The sequence below is a fragment of the Miniopterus schreibersii genome (genome assembly GCF_964146895.1).
Source record: "Miniopterus schreibersii genome assembly, chromosome: 2".
NCBI classification, from domain to species: Eukaryota; Metazoa; Chordata; class Mammalia; order Chiroptera; family Miniopteridae; genus Miniopterus; species Miniopterus schreibersii.
Window position 1 is genome coordinate 41,224,071 of NC_138102.1, and position 18,172 is coordinate 41,242,242.

Genomic DNA, 18,172 nt, shown 5'->3' on the forward strand with positions numbered 1-18,172 from the left:
ATATTAAGGTATTTAATCCATTTTGAATTAATTATCGTACACAGGGACAAACTGTAGTCTAGTTTCATTCTTTTTCATGTGTCTTTCTAATTTTCCCATCACCATTTATTGAAGAAGCTTTGTTTCTCCATTGTACGTTTTTGGCTTTTTTGTAAAAAATTATTTTTCCATATACATGAGGTTTTATTTCTGGGCTCTCAATTCTATTCCATTGGTCTGTGTGTGTCTGATCATTTTCATGAATGGTAACTGACCTGCCTTGTTAAAAGGTATATAAATGCTTATTCAAACTCATTACTATAAAACTCATGATTTGTTTTATTTTTAGTGAAAGAGATTAAGTTTCCATCACATCAATGTGAAGCATATAATGAATGCAGAACTTATATTCATAAGACATAGATTTCTTAAAATTATCATATTTCATATTTTAATTTTTATCTTTGAACTTTTATAGTTTTTAAATGAATCTTTATATAGCATTTATTTTACTTCTTCAATATCCTGTGCCTAAGAAACTTTCCCATTGATCCCCTGTGACCATATTTCTTTCAAAAGCCAGCCTCCTGTCAATGTGCATTAACTGCTTCAAAACTATAGGGGGCTGTGTGGTTAAGTACTGCTGACCTGAAATACATATATCCAGAAACTGCTCTGCTCTGACCAGTCACATCTTTAAAGCACATTCATAAAATGGCATTCAAGTGACTATGGAGTACGTTTATTGAGTCTGCAAAGCATTATAGACTCGTAATACACCTGCAGAAAGCTGAGTATGCATGAGTCAGTCAAAAACTATGTATGGCAGAGTGTTATAAAAGATCATTAGGTGAATTATTATTATTTTTTGCATGCCAAACTTTGGGGTATTTGGAGTTGAGTTGTGACAGTTGTCAGGAGAGGACTGCACATGGCCCAGAAAATCATAAATAACAAGAAGAGAAAAGCTGGGTTGTTTGAATGGGGAACCTTATGGACCATTATGATCCTAAGAATTCTATGGGATCAGTAGAATTATAAACTTGAATTAACATCCAGAAAAAAACAGAAGGGGGAATTTCTCTGAAGTATTTAATCAAAGCAAAGAGATCAGCCAAGTTCAAACTGAAAATTTAGCCAAGTATGTGAAACATAGCTCAAAACAAATCAGACAGAATAAAAAGGAAAACAAAAATTAGAGTCTGAAATAATGAAAAATTGCACAAATTTTACTAAGATATTTGTGCACAGAAAATGGGTTCACAGTCCACTATGGATTATCCTCTACTTATTTAATTCCTTGATTTTTCTTCCCCAGAGAAGTGCTCTCTCATGAAACAGAGTGCAAGAAGAACATAAGTGTACACATATACTGTCTGAACAAATTGAGAGAAAATGTATGAGTTACAGACAAAAGAAATACAATTGTTTTCCTCAAAGTAAAAGTAATAATTATTTGTCTTGTTTTTTAAAAGAGAGAATTGGAGATCTAGAAGGAAGAAAGAACCTGGAATGTTGAAAGAACTGAAACGATGAAGAGTGTTTGTGTGACAAAGAAAACCACATTATGCAGGTCCATATAAACCATGATACAGACTTTGTCTTCAGTTTTTAAAATTATATATATATTAGAGCAATAAATATACCTGGTAAAAAACTGAGAAGTACCAAAATATTTATGTTTAAAAAATAGCATTCCTATGCCCAAGCACTTTATACACCAAGTTTCTTGCTACTGTAGGCAAAAATAATCAGCCTGATCGAATGTTTTGGTATTCAATGTTTTGGTATACATGGCTAAATAACTTTTATTAAATAGGCAGCAATTCTTTTTCTTTTCTTTTTTTTAATCCTCACCCAAGGACATGCTGAGAGAAAAGAAGGGAGAGAAAGAGAGAGAAACATCGGTGTGAAAGAGAAACACTGATCAGCTGCCTTCCATACACACCACAAATGGGGATCAAACCTGCATCACAGGCATGTGCCCCAACCTGGAATCAAACCGGCAACCCTTTGGTGCATAGGACAAAGCACAACCAACTGACCCACTCCAGCTGGGCTAGGCAGCTATTCTTGGCACTATTCATTGACTTTCTGTTACAACATCAAGGCCCATTTTCCTTTTCCCCATTCAACTAATACAGTTTTAGCAAAGTTCTGATTAAAGTAATAGTTGTATCTACAATTATATCATTCAATTCACATCACTAGTGTATTATGATTATATTTATTTTCATGTAAATCTTTTTGCTTTCCTATAATTTATAATTGCCATGGTATCTATCAATCTGCACAGTTTGCCTTATATCTATCATATCTTTCTATATACCTATTTTTATCCTCAAATGTTCTAGCAGATCTGTCAAATGCTTAGTAATATCTTTTCCATATATTCCAACACATCACTGTAAGTTATTGACTTTCTTTCTTTTGGGCTTGTAAAATACCCTCTCACAGTTATTAGTTATCCTATTCTGATGAATACCATGGGCCCCAAATATTCTTACTTCTGGATGATTCTTTTTACTAACAATTTTATATGTTTTCATAAGGTATACAGAATATAAATTTGTGTATCTTTACTATCTGCAAAACCTATTAATCTTTCCTCATATTTGATTGCTAATTTAGCTGGGTATAGAATTTCAGGTCAGATATCAATTGCCTCATAATTTAAAAGTATTGCTTTGCCATTGTCTTTTAGTAGTCCTGTAGATAAGCAACCACAAATTTGATCCCAGTTCTTTGTATGCAATTATATGTATTTTGTTTGTTCAGTTTCTTTTTATGGAAAAGTTTAATATCTTCTCTTCAGTATTCAAAAATTTAATAATTGTGTGTGTTTGTGTGTATGTATGTGTTTTCATTCATTGTATTAGTTACTTGGTGGGCTCAATATGGAGTCATGACTCTTCGTTTCTGAAAAATAAATCTGATATATTATTTATTTGATAAATTCTCTCTCTCCATTAGTTTGGTATTTTTCTATGAAATTGTTACTTTAAACTCCTAAAGTGAAATACTCATGTTTCAACATTTTACTCCCTATTTACTTAAATATTTCTTCCACTTTATCTCCAAACCTTCTACTGAATTTTTGATTTTTATGTTTTTAATGTTCTGAAGCTTTTCCTTACTTTTATTGATTATTTGGAAACAATGTATTATTCTTTAAAGAATGAAATCTATTCTCTATAATTTTTTGGAGGATACTCATATAGTTTGGGGGTATTTTCTTTATGCTATATTTTATCACTATTTTCCATTTATTTTTTATTTTTATTTTTTGCTTTTGCATTGATATTTTTCATATTTTCCATAAATTTATAGTGCTCATTGATTATCAATTGATACTGGGCAATTTTGTATGTAAATATGGTTTGGTAGAATATTTTGCCACCATTCAATTAGGTCATGACTGACCTTCTCAGTGGGTGTAGGCCCAATCACCACATGAAATTATTTTTCCCTAGAATTGATCAGTTTCTTCAATGAAGAATAATCTAATTTTCTACATGGGTAGTGGATATCTGCATGTCAGCATTTGGAAAAGACAGGTCAGTATGTGATTTTCACTTAGTTCTTCCATTTTCTGCCCTGTAACTCACTTTTCCCTCTATTCTGGCTGGGGTTATGAGCCAGGAATCTTCCTGGTATTTTCCCCCCAAAAAACACATCTCCAGACTTCAAAGGAGACACAGGAAGTGAATTATTTGAGGTGCAGTGTTGACTTGCTGAGTTAAACAATACACATCTATTTAGTTCTGTATTCCATCTCTGCCTTTCATGTTATCAGGTATTTCCATGTAACCCATATGTTGCCAGATGAATTGTCTAATTTCTTATAAGTAAACTTCACTGCATATATTTCAAATGCAACTTATGCTATCCATGTCAATTCCCATTGCTTTATCTGCTTTGAATGTTTTTAAATGTATTGGACTTTTCTGTTTCTTTTTGAGTAAGTATATATATATGTATTCACATATTTGCATTTTAGAATAGTTTTAGAAAAGCGAAGAGATGCACATGTGGCCAAATTTCCACATTTAACCAAAAACCCAAGAGACCAAATTTCACCTTAATAGCATAATGTTTCATTGAATGATTTTAAATGGTGATTGGCATGATCAGTCTAACAATAGACTGATAATTGTCTATTGGATTCTACCACAAGAGATAATTAGTGACTTTTGCAAGATCATTTCAGTGAATGCATAAGCCAGACAGCAGTGTGTTATGCAACGAGTGTAGAAGTGAAATTGGAGATGGCAACAATGCATATCTGTCTCAGGATGTTTTCTGGACTGGTAATTGTAGAACTGGGATTAAATTATTTAAATCTAGATGTGAATTAATGGTGGTGTCTACAAGAACAATGGCCACTGAGTAAAGAAAAGTACAGGTTTAAAAAATATTTAGGAGATAAAATTAAAAGTCTGATGATAAGGAGAAGTTAGGAAAATGGGGAATTAAGGATGACATCCAAGATACAAGTTAAGGAAACTGGGAGGAGCAGAAGGCGGAGCAAGTTAGGGAGAAGGGTAAGAATTAGAATGAAGTTCTCTTACAGCCATATTAATTTTGAAATTTTATGGTCTTGACCAGTAGGTAGATTGAAGTATCTGAGACTCAGTGGAAACATTGGGACTAAGATAAATATGTGATTATCATGAGAGTGGGAGATTCAGAAAGAGTGAATGAAATGAGAAAGGGGATTAGATGAGATCCCAGATGAACACTACATTTAAAGGAATTAAAGAGAGGAGCAAAGATCTGGGGGTGAGAGTAATCAGAAAGGTTGATGGGAAATTTAGATGAGAGCAAGGAGAAGGGGGTCAACAATAAAGATGAGTGCTGTCAAGTAGTCAAGAGAAAGAAGAACTGACAATAGGCTATTGGATTATGAACAGAAAAAGATAACCAGTGTGCCTCCCAAGAGCGTTTCAGTGGAATGGTGTAGGCAGTAAACAGATAGCAGTGTGTTGGGGAATGAACAGTGGATCAGGTAGTAAAAAGGGCAAAGCTGGATAAAACTTTACAGACATTCAGGTATCAAGAAATAATTATCTTATTTGTATGGTATCCTGAAGACCAGCATGGTCAATAGGATAAATCTTCAGTATACCAATCATGGTTATTGCCAGTATAAGGGAATGTTCTACATGAAAATGAAAATTGATGTTTAAATATGTATCATATAAATGGAGTCATGCAATATGTGATCCTTTGTGACTGGCTTATTTTACATAAAATAATGTTTCCAAGATTCTTCTATGTAGTAGTATTTATCAGTATCAGTCCTTTATTTTCTTACAGCTGAAGAATGTTTCATTGTATAGATATATCAAGTTTTATTTATCCATTCATCCACTGATGAACTTTGGAGTTGTTTCCACTTTTTAGATATTATAAATAACACTGTTCTCAACATTTATGTACAAGTTTTTGTGTGGACACATATATTCTTTACTCTTGGGAATACACAGGAGTGGAAATTCTGGGTCATATGAAAATTCTATGTTTAATCCTTTGAGGAATCATCTATTTTCCAAAGTAGTTACAGAATTTTACATTCCACCAGCAATGTTTGAGGGTTCTACTTCTCTGCACCTGACAACACTCATTGTCTTTTTTGTTATATATCAAAATTATTTTGAGACTTAAAGATGTTAAGTAAGGTGACTACAGACATACAGCTATTGTCCACAGAGCTGAAATTGGGCCATATGCCTTGTGTTAACTCAAAAGTCATGCATATTACTATAATCTGGCAAATATATTTTATTGAAACTAAAGGGGTGCTTACTTCAGCAGCACATATTCTGAAACTAAAGGGGATTTATTTTATTGTAGTTCTTTGAAGTCACTGGATGGATAGTTATATGTCTTATATTCATCAAAAGCATTATTTTTCTCACTTATTCTAATGTTTATAACATAACACTATATTTATCTTATATATTTCATATTTCCTGAAATGACTTTAATCCCAGTGTTTTCAATTTTTTAAATAAATCTGAATTTAGTGGGAGCTGTCTATAATTTGGAATCTCATTTTTGTCATATAAAACACATTTTACGTCAGGTTTTAAACAGAAGGATAAAGGTTTTAGTCTATAAATGGCGATAGTTTGTCCCAATCACCTAAATAAAAAGCATAAAAGTTCCCGTGTTCAATGTTCTTTCAACATGTTTTACAAACAACGAACCTGGCAGATAAAAGGCTCAAATCTTAACAAGTAATGACAATGTATACGATCAGCAGCAGCCAAGCGAATATACATTCAAAGTTTTCTCTAACATAAAATAATTACATACTCTTTAAATAATAAAAAATAAATTATCAATGGCCAACCCAAACCCCATTACTTTCAAAAACAGTTTTTATACTTTCATTTCCAGTTGATTGTACACTAATTGAAGTGGTTGGTTATATGCTGACGATTGATTTTTTTTAATGAAATGGCCAATAGTGAAGTCAGTGCATTATTACCACACACTCCAGAAAGCAACCTTCCATTGAATTTACTCAGACAAACTAATTGCTAAATTAGATGACCATTCAAAGTTATTGAATGCATTTCAAATACTTTCTTCTGAGCCAAAAGATAACTAAATGTGTTTTGATCACTGCTGCTATGCGAATACAAAATCAGAAAGTGCTTGTCTTTCTGGAATATGAATATTGAAAGCGTGGGGACATGGCATTGCTGTGCAGTGGAGATGAAGGGGAAGGAGTCGGGGTGTTATGGCGAATTCCCTGGGCAAGAAAAGGAGTCCGCAGAAGCAAAGGAATTTCACAGGATCAGCTGCCTCCCCATGGTCAAAGAGATCACTATTAGTGACTGACAAATCAATTATGATTGACCAGTTCTGTATCACTCTTACAAGCTATTAACAATAGAAAAAAGCTTCTAAAATGTTTTATAATAAGTGGTTTAATGAAAAAAGCTTGAACAATTTTCAGAATTCAGAGACTTTGAGATACTGACATCTTTTTTAAATCCTGTATTTTTTTTGTATTTATAAACACTAACCTTACAACTGTCCATTGAGAACTTCATCTCAGTTTATCCTAGCTCTAAAGTTACTATTCATCATATTGGTCTCCTAAGAACAGAATGAGAAATAACAAAGACAATTTAGCAGTCTTCTCCTACTGCTAAATAAGAGAGTCTCATATCTCTACTTGAACCCAGTAGGTTGTGATTACTGAAACACATATTATAAAATATCGATATATTGTGTTTTCAGTAAATGGCTATGACTATTGCTTTTATAGTCATTTAAAAATCAAGTTAATTTTATGCATGAAGGCAGCTTTCTAAATAAGTTTTAGTCTCCCTATAAAAACCATATTTAATAAAACTGATAACATTCTTATATGTATCAGAATTGTTAGGTTTGAAGAAATAAACTATTACTTAAATATACTACTTTTAACAGCACTGTAACATTTATTGGTTTTGCAATAAGAGAACTTTAGAAAATTGCTCTGATATTATTTTTTATGCTTCACATTGAAAGTAGGTAATTTCTAAGTGGTGGGTCATTATCATTTATAATTGTTCAGAGGTTACAATTTTAACTGCTGAGATCTTTTTCTTTGAAAAATGACAGATGTTATTTAATGCTTAAAGATAAATTGCTACATAACTGACTTCTTTTGCTGACAACTTTGCCCTAAACAAACTTAGTTAATATGAACAAAAAGTTTCAAAATTAGGTTAGTAGGAGAGAAAAATCTGAATTAAAGTGCTCATACATTTCCTCAATCAGATAAACTAAGAGTAATCAGGTTTTGTTTCCACTCCATTATCAAAGGGTAATTCAGTCTGATGCAAACATCTAAGAAAGTTCATGTTAATCCTTTAGAAAATTCTTCACTGGCTAGTGGCTATACCATATTTATCACAGGAAATTTTGAAAGGTACAAGCATTGCCCAGCCAAAGCACAGGCTTCAGAATGCAGGAAACAGCTGGGTACTCTCTCTCCCAAATGTACACCTTCTGCTCTATGGTCGCTTCCGAATCCTGGATTTTCCCTTGGGTGTCTAACAGGCATCTCAAATTTAACAGAACCATAATTTCTAATCAGCCTTAATGAGCAAAACCCAGACCTGCTCCACTTCCAGGATGTTTTTCCCCACTTAATGAACACTATTATCCCACAAAACTCAGATACCGCCCTTGTTCTCTTTCTACCACCTCAATTTCCAACTGATCAACAATTTCTGATAACTCTACCTCCCATATTTACCTAAATCTATTTGCTTCTTATATTATCCTCTCTTCTCATTCTAACTCCAGTCACCGTGATCTTCAGCCTGCATAACCTTCTTCCACTCTTGCTCTTCAAGGTCCATGTTTCATAGTAAAACCAAAGTTATTTTTATAATAAATGAATTAACTCATATCATTCTCTGCCCACAGTCTTTAGTGGTTTCCCAACCAACTTAGGATAAAATCTATACTCCCTACCAGACTTCCTCAATTCAGTTTACATTTGTCTCTTCCTTTCACTTTTTCTGTTCCAGCCATATGGGTTTGTTTGTTCTCAGAATGCAATAAGCCTATTCATGCCACAGGTCCTTTGAATTTATTATTTCCTCTGCCCCAAACACAGTTCTCCCGGATTTTCCCATGATTCCTTTCTTTCTTTCCTGTTTCTTCATTCAGTATCAACCCAACCATCCCCCTCTGAGTGACCTCCACTAGCAGTCTTTTTAAGCACCTTTTCCTACCTCATCCCATTGTGTTTTCTGTATATTTGTCAGTTGCATTTATTGTATGTGTTTGCCTACTTTTTCTTAGAATGTAAATCCGTTAGAGCAGGGTTGTGTTTGCTTTGTTTACCTCTTTCACTTCAGTGCCTTGGGCAGCACCAGGCCCACAGAGGGAACACAATAAGTATTGGTTGAATATTTTGAATAAATGAATTATTAAGACATGTAAAAAGTGGCATTTACAGAGTAAAATCCCTACCCACTTGTTTGGTGGCTCCAAATGTGAAGGTTACAGAGTAGAAAATGAGGGGCAGTTCACTGGCACGCCAAGAAGAAAAGTATTTGAGGGCTAATGTATGGAGGCATTTTTTGCTAATAAATATGGCTGGCTTATTTCCATGTACTTATATACGAAAAAAAATGAACTAGAGGAACACCTGCTTATCCCTATGGTGAGAGATGGCATTTTCACAGCACACTGTTAACAAATGCACTTAATATCCATTACAATAAAAAATAAATTCATTTTTCACCTCAAACACAAGTAACCATACAAATCTATAGATGACATTCTGAAATATATTCCAACTTCTCCTTCCTCCCTTGTCACATGCTTACTCCCAATTAATAAATTCTCACTTTGAGAAGGCAGTTTTCTGAACCTTTTCAGACCTGACACTGTGGTGGGTCCTTTTATATACCCCTTGATATTGGAAGTACAATAGCCACCCCGGCCCAGGGACACACATTGATCAGCAGTCAGAGTCTGGTAAAACCAAAAACCAAAAACTTTTCTTCATCTCTAGGAGAGCTGGCTTAGGGAAGAACATGTTCTAAGACATTAAAAGTAAATATTTCAGCGAACCTGTGCAAAATATGACTTCTTGCTATCTTCTGTAAAAATCTAAATTGCAATCATATTGTCCCAGTAGGCTTTTAAAAGACAGACTTCAAAGCTGGCAGTTTATTTGATATTTTCTTGTAGCCCTAGAAAAAAACTTAAGCATGAATAACTGGAGATCTCCACACTAATATAAAGATAAAAGAATGGGACTCAATTTAACACAGGAGCCACACACAAAAAAGTGGGATTGTTTCCCTCTGTCACCTTGGAAAAGAGGTGGGTTTGAAATCTGTGAACCAAGAAGAGGAAAGTGTTATGCTGGATGGGCAACATATCAGTGAACCCTCCTCCTGAGAGTTTTTATAAGCCCTGTCCTTCAGGTATTTACTTACTTCTTCGTGAATGTTTTTCTATATCGTACACTCTTTCCTATGTAGCAGCTCCATCCTTATTATCTATAGCAGGGCTTTCTATCTGTTTTCATCATGTAATAGGTTCCATAAAAAGTAGGAATGCACCCCCACTTGACACATATATTTCTGCATTTCTAAACTACATGCATGTGCCACTGTACTGTTAAACACATCATACATATTCCTACAACTAAAAAAACTTAATAGAATGAGATAGAATACATACACTACACAAAAAGTTCTATTTTTCCTTCCAGCCCTCCCAGGAATCAGCTTGTGTACTCTCTGGGGAATGCTTACCCCACTTTGTAGACTACGAATTTACTGTGTCTCAATGAGAGGAGCAGATTATATTCAGCTCTTTTGATTTTATGATCAATTGTGTATTAGAGTTTTTGAATAACCTTGATCTACATACCATATTGTATTGCATGCGCCACCTAGGTCAAGGCATTCCTTCCTTCAGCTCGGGTAATACTGTTTACTGGAGATGACTCAGAGCTGAAGATGACTCAGAGTTGAGTTAACATTCTACCACCATCCAGCCCAGCAGCCCTCAGCCAACACTGTCCACCTGGGGGGATAAAGACCCGCCTCCTTGTCTCAATCCAAGACAATTTAAAGGGCCCTCCCAGCTGCAGAATTTCTACTGGGTTCAGATGAGGCTTCTGTCACAACTACAGTACAGTTCACTGCTCCCTCTGCACAGTCCTGCTTCCTCCAGCCCCTTGCCGATTGCAAGGGTACCCTGCCACAGATCTCCTGGACGCAAATCTACGTTCCGGAGTCCCTTCCTGAGGAACCCTGACAACGGCACATATACATCAGCACACACTTAGAAATCTAGTTTGCTTACATGTCAAGTTTTCAACAGTTTATTGAGCCACTAGAAATGGAATAATTAATGCAATATTCTAAATTTTCCTGAACCCTCATTAGGTTCAAGATTAATTTCAACTGGAGCTCTTGTTTTTCTTATGGGGAAGCAAGGTTCCAAAAATTTGGCAAGAAGAGTGAATTCCCTCCTTCGGAGTACCTGAGAGACATTCACTGATGGACATAATATCATTGCTTCTGAGGACAACAGGCTTTCTCGCTGCTGACCTCAGCCATTGTGCCCCAGGCTCTGGCCCAACTCCTAACTATCACTCTGGCCCCTCCTTCACTGTCATTTTAGCTCCTGACCCAATCACAAGACTACTCACTTCCAAGAAATGTCTCAGCACTTGGCCCACCGGCAGTGTAAAGCACCTACTTACTTGTTTTACTCTGGAACTTTCTCTCTGAGGGGATTGTTTTAATTCACTAGAGGCCATGAGGTTTAACTCACTAGTCCTCATACCATTTTCTCCTACATTTTTCTTAATGGAAGTTATTTTCAGTTCTGAATCCTGGATGAGAGCTCTATTTTCCTAATGTAACAGTCATAAAATAAGCAAAGTGACCATTATTATTGCCACCTAGAAGGTAGAAATCTGTGGTTTTGTACACAGGAATTCCCATGCCCTGCTTACATGAACTTTGTTCAAGATACAGAGACTCTCATAAAAACAGATTTCTAAGAACTGGCTCCACATAAACTTAAGTTTTGCAGAACAATCATGAGAAATATACCAATGACTCTAGAATACTTTACTATCAATAAAAACTCTGTACTATGTTTAAGTGTAATTTCTGACACAGCATATGACACTAGAAATAAGTATCAACTGTACATACACAGTTTTGCTTAGAAAAAATATGCACATATAAATTGTTATATAAAGATCAATAATTAAAAAATAGTTCTTACCTGACACCTCGATAGATGCAGAATGGAGGATAGTCTTTAAAACTTGTAACATAATATATGTTTCGGATTGACAGAATAGTTCAATGAAATATTCTTTTGATATTTTCATGCTTCATATACCATGTATTAAAACCAGCAGTATTGTTCATTAGATTAAATAACATTAATAAGTATAATGCAGAAGTATTTCATAAACAATTAGGTAGATTATGAGATAACATGTAAAAGGTGATACAGAAAGTAAATACAAGAAATGCATATTATTTTGTTGAAAATGTAGCTAAAGCTTTAATAGAAGGACCCAGAAACTTACCTAGAAGGTGAATTTGGCATCTTCCATGCTCTGCTATGTGTTTTAATAGTCAGCAGTTCTCATGTCTAAAGTTTATTATTGGGGATGAAGCTCATCCTGAGATTCTCATTATTTATTGGAATGCCGAGGCTATGGCTCCTTTTGACAGATACAGATTGCCCACCCATTGAAATACTGCTGCATATTGACTTTACATGAAAAATCACTCAACCAAATATTTCCAAAACCTTAGATACAAAGAAGCTATCCCAAAATTCAATTTTAGGTAGGATTATCAGATAGGCTTAACAAGTTTATCACATATAATGGAAAGAAACCACTTACTATTTAGCACTGAGAATACCAATAAGAAAGGACCAGCACTTACCTGAATAACGTGCTTCAGTTTATCAATAATCTGATTTATCACAGGATCAATTCCTTTGACTTTGACTTCGGGATTTCCAGACTGGGCTTTGATTCCGCTTCCAACCACAGGCTGAGTATAACTAACAAAGTGAACAGTAAAAGATACATGACTTAGTAACCTGGTCAGCGTATTATCTGCTACAAATATTTGAACAGATTTGAGTTCAGAATTTCACTCCTTTGAGAGTACACAACAATGTATTTTTTCTTGAAACAGAGCCTGGGAGAGTGGCAATGTTTTTCCTGGAAGAATGCTTAACATGAAAATATAAATTATTATAATGTTTTACTCTCAAAGGACCCAACCAAAAATTAATTGTGTTTTTTAATACTACTTATCAATATGCTAGAAAAAGTTAATATACATCTCACCTTTTTACCAATTTTTGCTGAATTACACATATGTCTGAATCCATATTATTTGGGCCAATTTACTTCATTTCACACAGTATATAGATAAGTCCTAATAGTATTTTTTACATATTGAACTACCCAAAAAAAGCTATAAATGTATATTAACTGCATAAGTCAAAATCACAATTATCATAAGTAAACAAATAAAACATGCACAATATTTTGTAAATAGAGAAAGTACAACCTGCTTTCAGGAAGGTTCACCTAATGATAAACCACAAGAGTCTAGCAAACCATGTTGTATAAAAGGGTGATATCATAGGCAGTGAAAGTCACTACAAGTCACTAACTTTCCAAAATGACAATCATACAATGTGAATTTAGTATTCATATAAATATTCAACCTCATCAGTAACAAAAATATAAGTGCCTCCTACAATATTCAAATCCTGTACTAAGTAAGTAACTGGGATCCTAAGAAGATATAAGACTCAATTCTTGTCCTCACAATGCTCATTTTCTGTCAGGGAATATCATGCGTCAATTAACTTGTTCATTCATGCACTCATTCATTACATTTCACTATATTTTTAAATACCTACTAGATTCCAGCAGTATAATCATCCTTATTTTCCTGACAGTGTGGTGTAGCAAAAGACAAGTGAACAGTTAAAGTGCCACACAAGGAATGGCTGAGAAGTTCAGTGTGCCAAGGGGATAGCTAGAAGGAACAGCATATGCTAAGTGCAGATAGGGATAGCACAGGGAGTAGACATTGAGCATACGGAGAAGTCCATCTGGACTAAGGCAATTTGGGGAAAAACTAAAGAAGTTATAGCTTGAGGTGGCCCTCAAAGTATTTACAGTAAGAATAGGTCTTAGATGGTGTGGTTAATGCAGACACCAGAGCAAAGGAAGACAGCCCAGCAGGGGAAATGGGAAAGAGACATGAACAGCAGCACACAGGGAAGAATATATAGGCTTCTACTTACAAAGACAGAGCAAAATGGGGGAAAGGGAGAGAGGAGGCCACGCCCTGAAGATTCCATCCTCTGTGTTTAAGGTTCTCTTCTCAGTAAATTTGCTTACATTAAGCATTGTAATAAAGTGGCCTCAGAGACTTTTCAACAAACATCTCCATATGATTTTTAGTGTAATTTTCCTTTCCTCTATTTGCAATTATCCACATTTGCCCTCTGAATTTCCTACAGCAATGAAAACTCTTTGAAAGATACAAGGACTTGCCACTGTTGAGAAGATGGCCTTACAAAAGGAGTTTCAAGGGATATTTGGTTCTTCCCACGATTAAGCACACCCAATGACCAGTTTTAAAAAGTGCATCAGACAGTTCCCACTTATGTCCTTGTAATGACGATAAATGAGGAAACTCTTTCATATTATCAATTGGATGTAACAAATTAATGATATTAATGTCTTTTTATTTTTAATCTTTTAATCCTCACTGAGGGTATGCTTATTGATTTTAGAAAGAGGAAGAGAGAGGGGAAAAACCAAGTAAACTGTAGATAGCAGGCTTCTCAACTCCTCTGCCAAATATTCCAAGCAGATTGAACATGTCGATCCTTTATTAATGCATTGATTATTAATAATGATGAATAATATGAGTAAATAAATGGATAAATAAATATCAATGATTCAGGCATTGTTGTAATTACTTTCTTGGGAGTTTGCCAATTTACCTTTTTAAAAAAAATTATCTTTATTGTTGAAAGTATTATAAATGTCCCCTTTTTTCCCCTCATTGACACCCTCTACCCTGCACCTGCCCACCCTACCCCATCAGGCCTTCTCCGCACTATTGTCTGTGTCCGTGGTTATGCATATATGCATGTAAGTTCTTTGGTTAATCTCTTCCCACCCCCTATCCCTGCCTTCCCTTCATGATAATCATCTGTTGTGGCCATGAGATTGTGCCTCAGACTTCTAAGTACAGAAAGTTTAGTTGACTAAAAAGAACCTGCTGTTTTGCTCTGAAATCCATTTCTGCATGTGCCCGCAACCAATGACTGAGCGCAGCAGGGATACTATAGCAGGTCTGTCACTTGAAGACACAGGCCAGCTTTGCCTCAGGATTCCCTAAAGCTCTTGCTAACCCTTCCTTAGACTGAGCAATATGCTGAAGGCTGCCACTCAAACTTTCCCTCCTCTCCCTTCACTCTGGGTCACACTTGCATCTGGACCAACAGCTAGCTCTTACAGCCTTGCTCAGGGTCTTCCACATTTTCTCTCAGAGACATTTCCATTAATAAAATCCTCCTGTGTTGAATCCCTTTTTGGCATCTGCTTCTTGGAGGACCCAAACTAATACAACATGTAATATATGTTCTATAATTATTCCCATCCTACAGATCTGAGATCTGAATAGGTTAAGTAACTTTCCCAAGGCAACATTTTTTGTTAAGTATGTGACAAGGTTATGAACCCAGTAAACGTGAGCTCCAAAATGCAATCACTCAAATAATTATTAATGAAAACTCCTGAATCCAACTAATATAAATTAGAGAAACAATTAGCTTGGTGCAAAGCATTGTTGTTGTTGCTGTGTTTTATTATTATTACTATTATTATTATTATGCTATAATTACTGCATTTTCAAAGAAATATACTATTAATTAAGGAGAGATACAGGATTTTCTTCAAAAATCTCAACAAATAGTTGTACATTACCAGCTAAAAAATGAAATAAGACTTTCTGGCAGGGTAAAAGGAAACTAACAGACTGCAAGTTTGGCATAAGTTTTTCTGTGTTTCTCTAGAAACATAATATGACATAATATGAGCAATAGAAACTGAGATTCATCTCAATTTTAAATAAACTATTACTGGTTCACATCTTGGTTTATTTACAGGCCACAAAACTTTCTTTTAACATGCAGGAATGTTGTTTCACATTAATCTGAAGAATCACTCATTTTTCATTCTTAATTATCATAGTTAATAACACAGGAAGATAAAAATTATCAGAATTACAATTGATCAAGAATCTCTTTCCAAGCTAGTATATTATTGAATAGTTCAGAATCATTATTCTTATGTATCATTTAAATAAGAAAAAGTAATTCAAAGAAGAGCATTTAAGATACTTCAAGTAAAATGTAATTCGATAAAACTAGTTATCCTTTTGTGTTTTTGTAAGGTTAAGAGCCATAATGCAATAGTGGTAGATAAACGCCAGAGTGATGTAAATAAAAAAGACAGATGGTATCAATTGTTAGCACAGATGTGGAGCAATTGGAACCCTCTATATTTGTGGATGAAGTGTAAATGGATCTAAACCACTATTTGGCAAGTATGCTAAAGCTGAACATATCCTATGAACACAGGTATATACTCAACAGGTATAAGAATGCTCATAAAATTATTATTCAAAATAGCCCCAAACTGAACACAACCCATATGTCCATAAGCATTAGCATGGGCAAATAAATAGTAGTATAATTATATAATGATATACTAGATAGCAGTGAGAATGAATGAATTTCAACTATACTAAAAATCTTACAAGCTAAATATTGAATGAAAGAACCAAGATATGGAACATACTTTATAATTCCATTTATAAAAGGTTTAAAAATTAATCAATGATGTTTCAAATCACCATAAGTGTTATTCTAAGAGAGTGTCTAGAAGGTTGAAGATGGTTTCTGGGACTCCAGTAATACATTTTTTATATTTAGGTCCTAGTTACACAGAAGTAAGTATTCATTTTATCTTTTTAAAAAAAAAAAAAAAAGATTGAACTGTATAGTTAAGATTTGAATACTTTATGTTATGCATGTATTTTCAACCTACATAAAACATTAAAAACTCATTGTGCTCTTTTTCTTAATATGTACACAACAGACAAATTTTCATTGAGCCATGTATATAAAACTAAAAAATCAATACAGGAATTTTTAACATGAGCTAAATGGTTTTGTCATCACTAAATGAGTAAGTTAGGATCCTAGCTGATATAAAAGCTTACTCCCTGCAGACTTTAATTTGCATGCAAAACATATGGTATCTAAATCAAATAAAAAAATTTCTAACAAAGACTTTTTATTTGAGTTTTTTCATTATGAAATTTTAATAAACCATTAATCACTCTTTTTTGCTCCTAAATGTACAAGTAATGGATTAAACATTTCAAGGGTCCCTACAGAGGTTTCTTGACTTGAAAAATTGCTCACATTTCAGTGAGAAGGAGGGAACAAAACTCAAAAAAGAGAGAGGCAAATTTTTTGTTAGAAAAGTAATAGGCCCACCATCTGTGCTTATTTCTTCTAAGCAGGTCGGGTAATGGATGACAGCAGTTTAATAGGAATACTCGCTCCCCAAGTACGACTCATTTTTCATTAACATGGAAAAGAGGCAAGCACCGATATATTTACATTCTATACAAATGTTTTAAAATGATGATTAACAAGATTCCAGTTCTCTTTGTGTTCAACATATGAAATATGAAATAGAAGTGGTAATAAATCTATACACAGTATGTCACTAGAAAGTCATTTCTCCTGACTTTACCAATATTGCTTATTTGAAACTCATGCTCTGCCCTATTTATTGGCTGATACTAATTTCACTTTATTTAGAATGCAATAGAATTTGTTTCAGATTCACATCAGAAGTATGTTGTTTTGATATGCACTTTTACAATTTCAGGTGAAAAAATATCTGAAATCCAACCCTGGAGTTTATTACAAATCATTTCAAGTGGTCTGTCTTAGAAGTCTTTGGTAATTTCACTGGGACAGGATATAAAAACATAATAATGATAACAGATGATCACAGCTTTCTCTTTTTATCATTATTGCCATCTTTGTTAGAGGTTAAAGATGAGATTGGGGACCATGTTGTTGGTGATGGTAGTAGTAGATGTTTTTTGTTTTGTTTTTTGTTTATTGCTTTTTGTATGACTTGGGTTAGTTGATCATATATTGAAATTTCTATGTCCAGAGTTTTGAGTCTCCTAATTTCTTGAAGGCAAAACACTGCAGTGTCTTTGGCTCTGGTGGATATATTGTCATTTCAGGTTAAAAGGGGGCCTGAGCAGTATATTGCATGTATTCATTAATGAAGCTCATCTTCAAGAACACATTTTGCTTTGGAACCATTTCTGGGTCTCCCTACCTGGTTCTGGTAGCAAGTGTGAATGCGAGTACTAGAGAACTGTTTTTTGTAAATGTCCTCAGATACTTGGGTCACATTGGATACCATTGATAAATGTTGCTCTGTGTTCATGTAGCTTCTACATAGCACTTTTCCTCTATACTGCAGGTCTTCATCTTTGAAATCTTAGAACAGGAAGAAGTCATATGATTGATTTTGTGTACC

General features: G+C 34.4%; 1 protein-coding gene across 3 annotated transcripts in view; it reads right to left on the bottom strand.

The window, feature by feature from the left end:
• GPC5 (glypican 5) overlaps window positions 1-18,172 on the bottom strand; it is a 1,126,386-nt gene that overhangs the window by 736,138 nt on the left and 372,076 nt on the right. For all 3 annotated transcript variants that reach the window (XM_081130889.1, XM_081130890.1, XM_081130891.1), the window contains exon 6: window positions 12,438-12,558. In XM_081130889.1, the coding sequence (XP_080987015.1) occupies window positions 12,438-12,558 (121 nt within the window). The remainder of the gene's footprint in view (window positions 1-12,437; window positions 12,559-18,172) is intronic.